General features: G+C 36.1%; 1 protein-coding gene across 1 annotated transcript; it reads left to right on the plus strand.

The window, feature by feature from the left end:
• Window positions 1-9,186: 9,186 nt before the first annotated feature.
• LOC133331995 (odorant receptor 46a-like) lies at window positions 9,187-15,461 on the plus strand. The gene is made up of 3 exons (XM_061540380.1): window positions 9,187-10,035; window positions 15,062-15,331; window positions 15,408-15,461. Exons 1-3 carry the CDS (start codon window positions 9,187-9,189, stop codon window positions 15,459-15,461), a joined length of 1,173 nt encoding a protein of 390 aa, XP_061396364.1.
• Window positions 15,462-16,100: the final 639 nt, after the last annotated feature.

The following is a 16,100-nucleotide window of genomic DNA, read 5'->3' on the forward strand; positions in this document are numbered from 1 at the left end:
TACAAAGGCTCCTCTAAAATTACTAGCCCAGGTTTCCAACCTGGGTGTTTGTTGCTTGGGTAAACATTTTCATAAATAAACTTATGTGGGGCTATATTGATCGTTTTCTATATATAACCTTAATTCCAAATTATATCCACATCGCCAAAAAATCAGGCTAAAGCCGTCGAAATACCAAAAATGTGTCTGAATTTTTATTTATTATATTTGTGCATATGGTTGTAACAGGCAAAAGGAAACGAGATAGACACATGGTTTCTTTTGAGAATATGCATAGAATCACTTTCTGAGTCGATTTATGCATGTCCGTCCGTCTGTCTGATCCGGATTGGATGAAATTTGGCACAGGTCACTTATTTGGCCCAAGGACGAACCCTATTGAAATTGAGAAGAATCGGTTCAGATTTAGATATAGCTCCCATACATATTTTCGTCCGATTTAATATAAATGGTGTACCAAAGTCCATATATATCTTTTGATTTGCACGAAATTTGGCACATCGTAATGAAATAGGCCTCGAATGATGTGTGTTAAATTTCCTGAAAATCGGTTCAGATTTAGATATAGCTCCCATATGTATTATCGTCTTAACCTGGATCGATTTTATGGTAAATGGTGCACCAAAGTTCCTATATATCTTTCGATCTGCACGAAATATGGCACAGCGTAATGAATTAGGACTAGAATGATGTGTATTAAGTTTCCTGAAAATCCGTTCAGATTTAGATATAGCTCCCATATATATTTTCGTCTGATTTAAGGTAAATGGTGCACCAAGGTCCCTATATATCTTTCGATTTGCACGAAATTTGACACAGCGTAATTAATTCGGTCAAGAATGATGTGTGTTATTTTTCCTGAAAATCGGTTCAGATTTAGATATAGCTCCCATATATATTTTCGTCCGATTTTATGTAAATGGTGCACTAAAGTCCCTATATATCCTCCGATTTTCACGTAATTTGGCATGGTGTACTGAATTGGGTCTAGAATAATGGGTATTAAGTTTCCTAAAAATCGGTCCAGATTTAGATATAGCTCCCATATATATTTTCGTCCGATTTAATGTAAATGGTGTACCAAAGTCTCTATATATCTTTCGATTTGCACGAAATTTGGCACAGTGCAATGTATTAGGTCTAGAATGGTGTATGGTAAGTTTCCTGAATATCGGTTTTGATTTAGATATAGCTCCCATATATATTTTCGTCCGATTTTATGTAAATAGGCCCTATATAACTTTCCATTTGCTCGAAATTTGGCATAGCGTACTAAATAAAGTCTAGAATGATGTGTGTATATATATACAGTTTTTCTTCCGATTTTATGTAAATTGTGTACTAAATAACCAAGGTTTGTTCGATTGCCACATAATTCTGTACAATGAGCTGTAGTTAATATAAATTAATCTCTGGCAAGTCTTGTTTAAATCGGTTTAGTTTTAGATATAGTTGCACCAAACTCCTCATTTTTATCGGATATTTATCCAAATAATCTACGGGTGTCCGATTGATATTTGCTTTAAATTAATTTACATAATTTTGTCCCATTGTAAGGAGCCACTCTATATCTGACCAAATGAAGAATTTAGTGTAGGTTGCAGAATGACATGCTTATGGATCCAACTTCATTTTACTGGTCCTTCAATAATGCGACGTTCTTTAGGATTCATCTGTTGAATATACCCAAAGTTTTGAAGGGTATCATATAGTCGGCCCCGTCCGACTTTACTACTTTACTTACTGGTTGGACTTTAGGAATGTTCTAGTCAGTGAGAACTCAACATACCAAATTACAGCTGATTAGGTTGAAAAACGTATCCAAAATCTTTAAAATATCGAATATTTGCAGTGCCGTTTCAATGCAGGCTACCCTGAAACATAGGCCCATATTTATAATTCTTAGTAGGAACATGTTCTACCAAAAATTAAAGTTATTTTATATTAAAAATGTGCCCAAAATACCGAATATTGGGGTGTACTGCTATCTACTACCGTAAAAGTTGACAGAGTACACTCTAAAAAGTGGACCGATATTGCAATATCAATCATATTAAAAATTCTTCATTTCTTTAAATTTCAAATTACCTTCTATAAAAAATCCAATAAAATCTTCCGCAATAAATCCACCCTAATGTACATTAATTAATGTTTACATACCAAAATTTACATTTAAACAATTACATTTTATTATCATGATCATTAATATTACATAATTTTTTCGAGGCAACATTAATTTAAAAAAAAAACATTCAACGAAAATAATGACAAATTATGCAAATTGAGCATTGCAATAAAACAAACAACCAGACATAAATACATACATACAGAAATTTAAAAAGGGAATATTAAAAGTAATGTTTAATTGGCAGCAGGTACGTGTTTTACACAATTGAATACAAATACCGTAATAAACTTCTGACATTACCAAAGATAATCCCTATCATGCTGTACGTAATTACAGTGGTTGGCTGTTCGCTTTGGTTGGTTGGTTGTTATCGGACAGATTAATTAATTATGGCTATCAGATGCAAAGGATTTAAAGTCGTTTTTGGTTTGGCTGCCAAGGTCCTGTTTAAAAACATAAATTAAAATGAAATGCAAAGTGACAATTTTTTAAATACTATTTTTAACAATAAATAATGAGAAGGATACACTGAAACAGAATTGTTTGTATATTGGTTATAGTATTTTCTGGTTCAATATATATATATATATATATATGTTTTTTTCATTTCATAATATTTGACATTTGCAATACTCTCGCCATTTTATAATGCCATAAACGTAAAGTATTTATTTCATTTTTCCACCTATTATACTTATTTCCATGAGCACCTCCTGGTGCAAGTGTACTTCAAATTCATACAATGTTTCGAAGTTTATATTCAATTATCATTATATCAATAAAATGTCCATCATTGATTCGCATACTTCATTCTTTCGTTGGTTTTTCGTCATTTGTTCAGCACTCCCAGCAAAAATTTGCTGCCATCAAATACCGATATATTCGACAAAAATAAAACCCCAACCAACAATACGTGGTGTGTCTGGGAAAATTGGAAACACAATTGCCAAATGTTTTTTGTTGTTTTTTTATGAACAACAAATATGGGAATACAACTTTTATGATCTGTCTTTACCTTGACAGCCAGCACAAGCAACAAATAATGCTATTGGGTAAAAATAATAAATAACAACCACGAGAAAGTTTTTTTTACGTTTATAAGTGTTTGAATATATAATTGTAATGGAACTTTGCATATAATTGGAACTATTATTTTGGCCATTAGTTTTCGAAGTAAAGTACATGTTATTTATAAAAATTATATTATTTATATAAGTAGAATATGTTAATAAGTTCTACTCCGGTTGGTATTTAAAGAGAGGAAAGGGATTGATATAGCTCCCGTATATATTTTCGTCCGATTTAATGTAAATAGTGCATCAAAGTCCCTATATATCTTTCCACTTTGCACGGAATTTGACATGGCGTACTGAATTGAATCTAGAATCATGTGTGTTATGTTTCGTGAAAATCGGTTCAGATTTAGATATAGTTCCAATATATCTTTTCTTCCGATTTTATGTAAATTGTGTGTTAAAGACCCAAAGTATGTCCGATTAACACAACATTTTGTACAATGTACTCAAGTTAATATAAATTAATCTCTTGCAAGTGTCGACACGACACGAAACTTTTCACAACCTATCAAATTCAGACTAGAATGACGTTATTGCGTTTTTATACCCTACACAACTATGTTGTCAGGGTATTATAGCTTTGTGCAGCCCCAAAATTGTGTAACGCCGCGAAATATTGGTCCTAGACCCACCTTTAAGTATACCGCTCGTCATATCTCGACTACCTGAGTCGATCTAGACGTATGTGTCATATCTCAAATAGCTGAATCGATCTAGACATGTGTGTCCGTCCGTCTGTCCATTATAATTTGTAAACACAATACAGGCCACAGTTATGGACCAATCTTCACGAAATCTTGCTGTAGGATGGGTTCTGGCCAATAAACATCGGCTAATATTTAGGGGATGAAATGGACCAAAATCTTTATTTTTGTCGATTTTTCTGGTCACTCCAGATGCCGCAATTATGGCCCAAAGACAGGGAATTTTTTGCACGTAGAAGGGGATCGGGCCAAAGAATAAGCATGCCAGTTTTGATAAAGATCGGTCAATATTTAGCTGGTCAAATGGACCCTGACTTTTGTGTGAAAAATTACAAAATTTGTATTCTATGTATTCTATATATTTGCACCTGAAGGTCCTAGACCCGAGAAGTTGATAGTATGTTCAAGAGGAGTGGTTGACATTTAAATTGATACCAATTATGTTGTAGTATGTACTCGGATGTGGGACTTACACATAAATATTTACAGGTGCTTACGTATTCATATATTAGAGGGCGGAAGTATAGCGCTGATCGCTTTGAAATTTTTCATGAGATTCAAGTTATGGTCACCGACAACGCCTATAATTTTCGGTGATGATCATATAATAAGTTTGGGATGAAGTGGAACGAAAACTTATTTTTGGGTGTGTTTTTTTTTCGAGTCGATCTATAGGCCAAAATTGAAAGCCGAACATCACAACCCACGATGAAGGGAATCTGGACAAGTGATTAGAAGGGCTGTACTGAATATTTGTTGAGCAAATATTTGTTGGTCAAGAGGGAGTAAATATCGCGAAATATTGCCTAAGCTCAGAATATAGATCCACAGAAAGTTATAGTTTCGTGGAAGTTGTGTAGGGTATCATATGGTCGGCCCCGTCCGACTATACTGCTCCGCTCATTGTTTTTTGAAAAAGCTTCCTCTGTCACAGGAATTTTTATACCCTTCACCACACTGTGGTACAGGGTATTATGTCTTTGTGCATATGTTTGTAACAGGCAAAAGGAATCGACATAGACACATTTGAAAATATGCATAGAATTACTTTCTGAGTCGATTTATTCATGTCCGTCTGTCCGTACGTCCCTCCGTCGGTCTGTCCATGATACATTGTAAACAAGGTGCAGGTTGCATTTATTATCCGAATTGGATGAAATTTGGCACAAGTCACTTATTTGGCCCAAGGATGAACCCTATTGAAATTGGGAAAAATCGGTTCAGATTTAGATATAGCTCCCATATATATTTTCGCCCGATTTAAGGTAAATGGTGTACCAAAGTCTTTTCATATAATTCGATTTGCACGAAATTTGGCACAGCGTAATGAATTTTGTCTAGAATGATGTGTGATTAGTTTTGTGAAAATGGATTCAGATTTAGATATAGCTCCCATATATATTTTCGTCCGATTTAAGGTAGATGGTGTACCAAAGTCCCTTAATAAGCGTAATGAATTAGGTCTAGAATGATGTGTGCTAAGTTTCGTGAAAATCGGTCAGATTTAGATATAGCTCCCACAATATTTTCGTCCGATTTAAGGTAAATGGGGCTCCAAAGTCCCTATATATCCTTCGATGTGCTCGAAATTTGGCATAGCGTACTGAACTATGCCTAGAATGATAAATAGTGAGTTTCGGGAAAATCGGTTCAGATTTCGATGTATCTTCCATATGTATTTTCGTTCAATTTTATGTAAATGGTGCACCAAAGTCCCTATAAATCCTTCGATTTGCACGAAATTTGGAATAGCGTACTGAATTGAGCATAGAATCATGTGTGGTAATTTTCGGAAAAATCGATGCAGATTTCGATTTTGTTGCCATATATACATATATATTCGTCGGATTTTACATACATGGTGGGCCAAATTACCAATGTTTATTGCGTTTTATTGACATTTCTGCAGATGAAGACATAGCTTCCATAGCTTTCGAATTATTATTAAAAATAAATTTTTAACATCAATTTTGCTATAAATCGTTTTCCATAGATTTGTCCCATGGTACGCAGGCGATACTAAATCTGGTCGAATAAAATTAAATTTATCATAGGTTGCAGAAAGACAGGATTATGTTCCTTCGATGTAATTGTAAAGATGCCATGTAATTGTAAAGATACATATGACCATATACATACATATGAATAGTCGGCATTTTCAAGCTTTCAGACAAATTTTTGGATGTAAATAGGTATTTTGTGTTTACATTAAGTATTTAATCTCCGTACGAAAAATTATCAATATTGGTTCATGTGTCGAGGTAGCCCTCATATAACGGTACACACATTATTCGGTATTTTGAGTTTTTTTTCACATTTTACAACCTAATCAGTTCTAAGTTGGTATTTTGGGTCCTCACTAGATTGGAAATCTTTCTATTAAAATGATCAATATAGGTCCATTTTATAGAGTAGCGCCTACATCCCAAATTTCGGTATGAATCCAGTTCGCTGTAATTTTATATCTTCGTAATTTTATATCTTTATATCAAGTTTCCTGATAGCCCCCATTAATTTTACCCCCAATATTCCGTAGTTTGGGGTTTTTTGGCTGTAAATCTTTCTATCATGGCGTGTCAAGTTCGCATTTCCCCCATCAAGTGGCTGTAACTTGCTATAAAAGGGTTATTAAAGTTTGACATAAATGAATATAGGTCCATTTTTGGACATATCCCTCATATAAAGTAAGCGCCCTATTGCAAGTATTTTTAATGTTTTAGTCGCATTTTCCAATTGATTGTGGCTGTAATTTGGCATAAAGGGATTGTGGAGGGTAAAACCCCGATTTAAGGAAAATTGTCTATATAAGTCCATATTTTGATGCGTTGTAAAGAAATCTTCATTGAAACATCCACGCCCAATAGTCATTGAACTAGTCTTCATTGAAAAATCCAAGGCTAGAAGTCATCGAAAAATTCTTCATTGAAAAATCCACGCCCAATAGTCCTTGAAAAAGTTTTCGTTGAAAAATCCACGCCTAGAACTCTCGAAAAAGTCTTAATTGAAATATCCACGCATAAAAGTCCTTGAATAAGCCTTCATGGACAAATCCACGCCTAAAAGTCCTTGTAAAGAAATATTCTTTAAAAAATCCAGTCCTTTAAAAATACACGTCTAAAAGTCCTTCAAAAAAAACCACGCCTAAAAGTTCTTCTAAGAAATGTTCTTTTAAAAATCCTCATTCTATCCCGAGTCCTTGTGGGTCTTTTCCGTCCTTATTTCCTTGAATCGTATACTAATTACCACACATGATGTACCTCCAAATAATCAATAAAATTGCTTTAAGGTGGGGACCCTACCAAAAATCAATATTAGTATATTTTTGTCATTCTGTCATACAAAGAAAGATCTACACTTTTTCTTTCATGAACTTTGGAGTTTACCTCTTTTCGTTAAAACCTCCATGATGTATTTTTTTTTTAATTATTCTTAAACTCAAGAATAACCCCTAAATATAACAAAGAAATTTTTTATGTATTTTTTGATTACGGTTTTCAATGAAAAAATCCTGCTATAATTAAGTACAAAAAAATGACCCAATCAAAATTTAAAACATACCCATTTTAAAGAACAACTTCAAGTGGCGGACAATTCATTATATGTTCAATTATTTAAATTTTTATTTTTCAAATTTATTAGCTTATTTTTAAATTTAAATTCTTAATAATCGCTTTCTTTTGTCAAGAAAATCTCCCAGACATGTCTATCAATTACACTAATTGAATTGCCTTTAACAATTATTTCATTCGTTCGTCCATCTTTACAGCTTAATGTTGCCGGTTTAACGAAGGCCTTAGTTGTTTACAAAGTCTATCAAACCATGTTTCGTGTTGTCAAGGAATCTGAAACGGTGGACAGTCGCCAACATTGTTTTCTGCTGCAGAGTGCCGGCCATGAGCCGCGCTATCTAAGTGTTGAGACACGACAAGAGCTATTGCGCATCGAGAACAGTTGGAATGCAGCCATAGTAACGAGTGTCATTAAATTGGGGGTAAGTAAACGAATTGAGGGGGAGTGGAGCCGTCGGCTCCCCCAAAACACAAGCAAAAACAAATAAAAAAGCAGGCCAATACAATATTCCTTAATACTATCAGTAACACCATCATCCTCACCATCATCCATATCGTCACCAGCACCATCTCAATACGAGACAATGTATTCATTACTTCCATTAACAATCTGCCTCCTTTGGGACTGCTAGTCCTTGAAAAATTCTTCTTTAAAAATCCACGCCTTTGGGACTGCTAGTCCTTGAAAAATTCTTCTTTAAAAATCCACGCCTTTGGGACTGCTAGTCATTGAAAATGTCTTCTTTAAAAATCCAAGCCTTTGGGACTGCTAGTCCTTGAAAAAAATTCTACTCCCTAATAAAAATCCACCCTTTGGACTGCTAGTCCTTGAAAAATTCCTCTTTAAAAATCCACGCCTTTGGGACTGCTAGTCCTTGAAAAATTCCTCTTTAAAAATCCACGCCTTTGGGACTGCTAGTCCTTGAAAAATTCTTCTTTAAAAATCCACGCCTTTGGGACTGCTAGTCCTTGAAAAATTCTTCTTTAAAAATCCAAGCCTTTGGGACTGCTAGTCCTTGAAAAATTCTTCTTTAAAAATCCACGCCTTTGGAACTGCTAGCCCCTGAAAAATTCTTCTTTAAAAATCCACGCCTTTGGGACTGCTAGTCCTTGAAAAATTCTTATTTAAAAATCCACACCTTTGGGACTGCTAGTCCTTGAAAAAATCTTCTTTTAAAATCCACGCCTTTGGGACTGCTAGTCCTTGAAAAATTCTTCTTTGAAAATCCACGCCTTTGGGACTGCTAGTCCTTGAAAAAATCTTCTTTAAAAATCCACGTTTATAGTTCGAATAGTCCCTGAAAATTTTTACTTCCTGAAAATTCCAGCCTGTAGATCTGCTATTCCCTGAAAATTTATTTTCTAAAAATCCACTACTGTAGGTCTCCTAGTCCCTGAATAAATCATTCTTTAAAATCCACGCCTGAATGTCAACATTTATTTTTTATTTATTTTTAGAAGAATAAGGTATTGAAATATATACTCCTTGAACGTTATCCTCTATTCCGCTAATGTGATAATTATTATTACCGATGATTGATTATAAAATCAATGACCACCTCATTACAAAAAAATCTTTGCTAATTATATGTTTTGCATATAAATACCACAACATTACAACTAATTAAAAATATTCACTAAGTACCCAGTCGAGAGTTCACCACGATTTTCACTCTCCTCCACTGAAAAAATAAAAATCCAATTTTAACATGAATTCCCGGGAACATCGTGAACTATTGGAAATCTTCTATAAAAAACAATCGTATGTTTTTCGCCTGCTGGCTTTGTGGAAATTGCCGGATACGGTATCGGACCGTTTTCGTCTACTACATCGTTTCTATTTCTATTTCATACTCTTCTTTTGGGTGTTATCCTTCGACGCGAGTTGCCTGATTCAATTCATATCGAATATCAGCGATTTGAATGAAGTCATTAAGGTGTTCTTTATATTTGCCACTTCGTTGGCGGTGTTTGCAAAATTCTCAACAATTAAAATGAAAAATCATCTCTATGCGGAATTGATTGAGACCATACACGAACCGAAATATCGTCCCGTCAACAGCCGCGAGGTGAAAATTTTCCGCGAGACACATCGTCTGTGTGGTAGGGTGCGTAATTTTTATCTCGTGATCTCGTTGTGTGCCCTCAATGTCGTTATGCTGACTCAGTATATTTTTGATAATTCCGAATTACCCCTCTCGCTATATAATCCGATTAATATTGATACGAAGCTACGCTATCGTCTAATGTATTTGTATCAATATATTGCCGTATCGATTTGTTGTTATATGAATATTGCCTTTGATTCGATCTCCGCCTCGTTTATGATTCACATCAAGGGTCAATTGGATATTCTGTGTGATCGTTTGGAACATTTGGGTATGGATTATGAGAGCAGTGATGAGGTGATTACGGCCCAGTTGAAAAATTGCGTCAAATATTATGGTGATATTATACATATTGTTCGTATAGCTGAGGATTTGATAAGTTTTCCAATATCGATACAAATTGCATGTTCGGTGTTGGTATTGGTGGCGAATTTTTATGCAATGTCATTTGTAAGTATTAAAAAAAAGGATTAGTTTCAACACTTTTTTTAATTAAAACAATTTTTAAAAAATCCACGCATTTTGATAACCCTTCAAAAATATTTTTTTAAATCCACGTCTTGTGGTAGTCCTTGAAATTATCCTTGGTAGTCCAAATTATCTTGTGGTAGTCCTTGAAATTATCCTTGGTAGTCCAAATTATCTTGTGGTAGTCCTTGAATTTGAAATCGCATTGTCGTATTTCTTGAGAAATATTTTTTTAAAAATCCACGCCTTGTGTTAGTCCTTAAAAATATTTTTTAAAAAATCCACGCATTGTGGTAGTCCTTAAAAATAATAAAAAAAACACGCCTTGAGTTAGTACTTAAAAATAATTTTTAAAAAATCCACTCCTTAGTCTTTAGCAATAATTTTTATAAAAATCCACGCCTTGTTTTAGTCTTACATAGCTGGCTTGTGACAGAACTTTCGTTACATAAGCCGAGCTTAAAAAAGATTTCCAAGCGCGTCGGTCTTTTGCGCAGTTTTTCCAATTTGAAAGACCATTTTCGGCAATGTTGTCTCCCACTTGATCTTTCCATCTTATTCGTGGCCTTCCCCTTCTGCGTGCACCATCAACTAGTTCGCTTTTACATGCCTTTTGGGCTGGGGCATCTTCATCCATTCTCCATACGTCTAACAATGCCGATGTCCGAGAATAGCTGGTACATCTCATGGTTCATTCGACGGCGATATTCACCGTCAACGCAGATCGGCCCATAGATCTTTCGGAGAATTATTCTCTCAGACACTCCAAGAGCTGCCTAATCTGCTTGCGTAAGTACCCATGCTTCAGATCCATATAATAGCACGGGTAGTATCAGCGTCTTGTAGAGTGTGAGTTTGATCTGGCGAGAGGTGGCCTTGCTTTTGAGTTGCTTACTCAGACCATAGTAGCATCTGTTGGCCAACACTATACTTCTCCGAATTTCAAAACTGATGTCATTAGTTTTATTTATGACCGTACCAAGGTATGAAAAATCGTTGACTACCTCGAATCTATAGTTCTCAAGTTCCACAGTTGGTACGAGTCTAGTGGAGGTCTTGCGCGTTGATACCATCAGCTTGGTCTTCTCGCCGTTTACTGCCAGACCCACTTTGGCAGACTCCTTCTCAATTTGTTCAAAGGTGGCTGTTACCGCTCTCAATGTTCGACCCATTATGTCGATGTCATCGGCGTAGGCAAGTAACATGTGTTGTTTGGTATACAGAGTGTCATTTCTGTTCACCTTTGCCTCTCGCATGACCTTTTCCAGTAGGATGTTAAACAAATCACACGACAAACTGTCACCTTGTCTGAATCCTCGTTCGGTATTGAAGGGCTCCAATAGGTCCTTTCCTATTTTAACTGCTGATCTTGTGCCAGTTAAAGTTATCCTGCATAGCCGAATTAATTTTGCAGGAATGCCAAACGCAGACATGGCTTTAAACACTTCTGAACGGATAGGGCTGTCGAATGCGGCTTTATAGTCGACGAATAGGTGGAATGTGTCGATGTGCTTTTCGTGGGTTTTTCCAGGATTTGGCGCAGAGTGAAAATCTGGTCAATGGTGGATTTGCCAGGTCTGAAGCCGCATTGGTATGGTCCGATGATGTCATTGACCATTGGCTTCAATCGTTCACACAGCACACTGGATAGCACTTTATATGCGATGGAGAGGAGACTTATTCCTCTATAGGTGGCACATATCGTCTTGTCTCCTTTTTTGTGCACGGGACATAGGACGCTAAGGTTCCAATCATTGGGCATGCTTTCCTCTAGCCAAATTGTAATAATCAGCTGGTGCATGCTCCTTACCAGCATCTGACCACCAGTTTTGAATAGTTCGGCTTGTAAGCCATCGGCACCTGCTGCTTTATTATTCTTTAGCCGATTGATTACTATTGTGACCTCATCTTGGCTAGATGGTATACACTCTATACCGTCATCTATTATTGGTCCTGGGTATCATATTCATCGCTACTATTTGATACCAAAAGTCTTTCAAAATGCTCCTTCCAGATCCTCAGCACTCTGTCTGTATCTGTCACCAGGTTTCCTTCTTCATCTCTACAGGATGATGAGCCTGCACCAAAACCTTCGGTTTGGTGTTTTACTCATTGGCAAAATGTCCGGACTACATTCTGACTCCGATCAGTTCTAGTTCTTTCTTCTTTTTATGAAAATACGTTTCTCTTTTCTCCTTTTCCCTCCTAGCAATCGTGCCATGGATTTCTTGGTGGTGGTTTTGGGTACCCAAGTGTTGCTTTTGCTGCAGTATGTAGGGAGTGGGCAATTCTTTGCTTTTGTGCTTCTATACTATTATTGGGACAAGAAGTGCTTTCGTCAAGCAGGTGTGTAAGGTGAGCGGAGTAGGCCTCTGCCACTTGTTGTGTTTGCAGCTTTTCGACGTCGAGTTTCCGTGTTACATTAGATCGCACCTTTGCTGCAACATTAAGACGAGTGCGAACCTTGGCTGCTACAAAGTAGTGGTCCGAATCGATATTCGCTCCTCGGATCGATCGAACGTCTAATACACTGGCTGAATGCCTTTCGTCTATCACAACATGATCAATTTGATTTCTCGTTATTCGATCGGGAGAAATCCAAATGGCTTTGTTTATATCGAGATGCTTGAATCTGATGCTGCTAACTACCATGTTTTGTTGCTCCAGCGAAGTCAATCAACCTCATGCCGTTGTTGGATGTTTCTTTATGGAGGCTGAATTTTCCGACGGTGGGGCCAATGATATTTTCGCTTCCGATTTTTGCATTAAAATCTCCTAGCAGAAATTTAATGTCATGGCCAGGGCAGCGGTCATATGCTGTTATTAGGCGCTCGCAAAATATATCTTTGGTCTGTTCATCTTTGTCTTCGGTCGGAGCATGGGCGCAAATGAGACTGATGTAGAAGGATGTCGCTTTTATACGGATTATAGAAATTCGCTCATCTACTGGAGGGAATCTGGAGACGAGGTCTTTTATTCTCCTGTTAACCATAAATCCGCAGCCAAATTCATGTCTCGTTTCATGGCTGCTATAATACAGTGCGTAATAATCTGATTTACTGACGCCAGTCCCTTCCCATCGCATTTCCTGCAAGGCAATAATATCAGCTTTGCACTTCCTGAGTACATACGCCAAGGCGAAAAGTCTGTATCGAAAAAAAGTCCGTCGCTACAAGAAAAATCTGCTCTGAAAAGGAATGTTCTGGTGTGATGCCAAATGTCCGAACCTTGACACGTTGAATTTAATTCGTAGATGCAATTTCGGAACAATAGTCGACATAAATACAACTTATCCAGTAAAGACATTTGTAAGCCACATTACCCAATATGCCTGATGAGCCGCTTAACCAACGGCGAAACGCGTCGCATAATGGTTGGAATGTAGTATCTCTCTGGCTTCCCTTTTCATGGAAACTCCGATCATGTAGCACATTTCGAAAGAGAAATTGATAAGAAAACTGTGCCTGTTCTGTACAACGTGCGCACATTCCAAGTGCAGATTCGCAGATCGTGGTCCTTTATAAGTTTGCGGGGGCCGTTAACATTGGGGGGGGTTTGGTTCTCTTTTTTGTTGCTTTTTCATAGTAAGAGGTGTTTTCCGAGTGTGGGCAACTAACCCGACGCCTCAACCTCTTTTTTATAGTTCTTATGGGTGAACGCGCAGCACTATTTCAATTGGTGATGAAAATGGGTACCCAGGTGACACCGCGGGGAGTTGATTGTCCCCAATTTAGATGAAAGAGGGACTTCGCCATGTTAAAGCCAAAGCCGTATTTATATTCACCTACGTCACCCTTGTGTGTTAGTCCTTAAAAATAATTTTTAAAAAAACATCGTCCTTAAAAATAAATTTTAAAAATTCCACGCCTTAAGGTAGCCCTTGAAATGAATTAAAAAATCCACTTGTCCTGATAGTCCTGGAATTCTTTTTTTTAAATCGACTACGAATTTTTATACTCTACACAACTTTGTTGTCAGGGTATTATAGCTTTGTGCTGCCCCAAAAGTTTGTAACGCCGCGAAATATTGGTCCTAGACCCACCTTTAAGTATACCGATAGTCATATCTCGTCCGTCTGTCCATTATAATTTGTAAACACGATACAGGCCACAGTTATGGACCAATCTTCACGAAATTTTGCATGTAGGATGGGTTCTGGCCAATGAAGACCCCTATGGTTTTTGGAAAAGATCGGTTAATATTTAGGGGATGAAATGGAACAAAAACTTTATTTTTGTCGGTTTTTCTGGTCGCTCCAGAGGCCGCAATTATGGCCCAACCACCACGAATTTTTGCATGGAGAAGGAAATCGGACCAAAGAATAAGTATGACTGTTTTGATGAATATCGGTCAGTATTTAGCGGATCAAATGGACCCTGACTTTTGTGTGAAAAATTGCAAAATTTGTATTCTATGGGGTATATATTTGCACCTGAAGGTCCTAGACCCGAGAAGTTGATAGTATGTTCAAGATGAGTGGTTGGCCTTTAAATTGATACCAATTATATTGTCGTATGTACTCGGATGCAAGACTTACACATAAATATTTACAGGTGCTTACGAATTCATATATTATTTAGTAACCCATTAACACACTAGACGGCGGAAATATAGCGCTGATCGCTTTGAAATTTTCCATGAGGTTAAAGTTATGGTCACCGACAACGCGTATAATTTTCGATGATGATCACATAATAATTTTTGGTTGAAGTGGACCGAAAACTTATTTGTTGGTGTTTTTTTTTCGAGTCGATCTATAGGCCAAAATTGAAAGCCGAACATCACAACACAACGCACGGTGAAGGGAATCTGGACAAGTGATTAGAGGGGCTGTACTGAATATTTGTAATATTTGTTGACCTCTAGTCGGTCAAGGGTGCCCAAGCTCAGAATATTGAATCACAGAAAGTTATAGTTTGGAAGAAGTTGTGTAGGGTATCACGTCCCCGACCGACTATACTGCTCCGCTCACTGGTTAATTATTTTTTTTTTAATTTCCCAATTACAGCTCTCCGATCCCGGTGACTATGCCAATTTCATCAAATTCCTCATCTATCAGCTGTGCATGTTGTCACAAATCTACATCCTCTGCTATTTTCCCAGTGAGGTTACGGCAAAAAGTGAAGAAGTTCCCTACTATTTGTATTGTTCGAATTGGGTCTATTGGAATCGTATGAATCGTAAATTGACTTTGCTAATGATGACCCGATTCGATATACCGATACGTATTAAATCGATTAATCCGACATATACATTTAATTTGGCGGCCTTTACATCGGTAAGTATTGAAAATGGGTTAACAAAGAGAGGGGGAATGCAAGAGTAATTTTAGTTTCTTCTTCTTCTTCTTGCAGATTGTAAATTCCTCCTATAGCTATTTTGCATTGCTCAAGAGAATCAATAGTTAAGTGGATGTTGAAGTTGTGGGAGGCCTGTTGAACTTCATTAAATTATTTATAAATAATATATTTCCTTATCATTATACTTACGTCAAGAAATATTTTTGAAACACACACCCTAATATTATTACAAAAAAAAAATTTAATAACAACAAAAAATAACAAACAAACAAAAATTTTCCAGCAGACCACTCCTCACTCACTCTGTTGTTATTGTTGTTTTTATTTTATTACGCAATTCATTAAAACAATTTCTATTATCTATTATTTAATCTAGAGCATTATTAGTTGCTAACTTAGGAAATTAATAAACATTATTTATTTAAACAGTAATAATAATAAAAAATATACATAAACAAAAAATAAAAATAACTTTTTATATTTAAAAGACGTCAAAAATTAAAAACAAAAACAGAGTTGGTTGTTAGTAAACATTTTTTTTGTTAAGGTGTTCTGAGATAAATGTTGACTTGTTGTTGTTGCTTTGAGGGCCTGACTTTCTATTTTCCTTATTCATTATTAATTAGAAACAAATATTATTGTTTTGTAATTTAATTTATATAAAATGAAAAACTATAAAAAAACAATTTGCACTTATTTTGGCATAGAATAATAATAAAAGAATTTATTTAATTCGAAAATAAATCA

The sequence above is a fragment of the Musca vetustissima genome, unplaced genomic scaffold (genome assembly GCF_032173495.1).
Source record: "Musca vetustissima isolate MV318-11 ecotype Yass unplaced genomic scaffold, APGP_CSIRO_Mvet_v1 utg89744, whole genome shotgun sequence".
In the NCBI taxonomy this organism is placed as follows: domain Eukaryota; kingdom Metazoa; phylum Arthropoda; class Insecta; order Diptera; family Muscidae; genus Musca; species Musca vetustissima.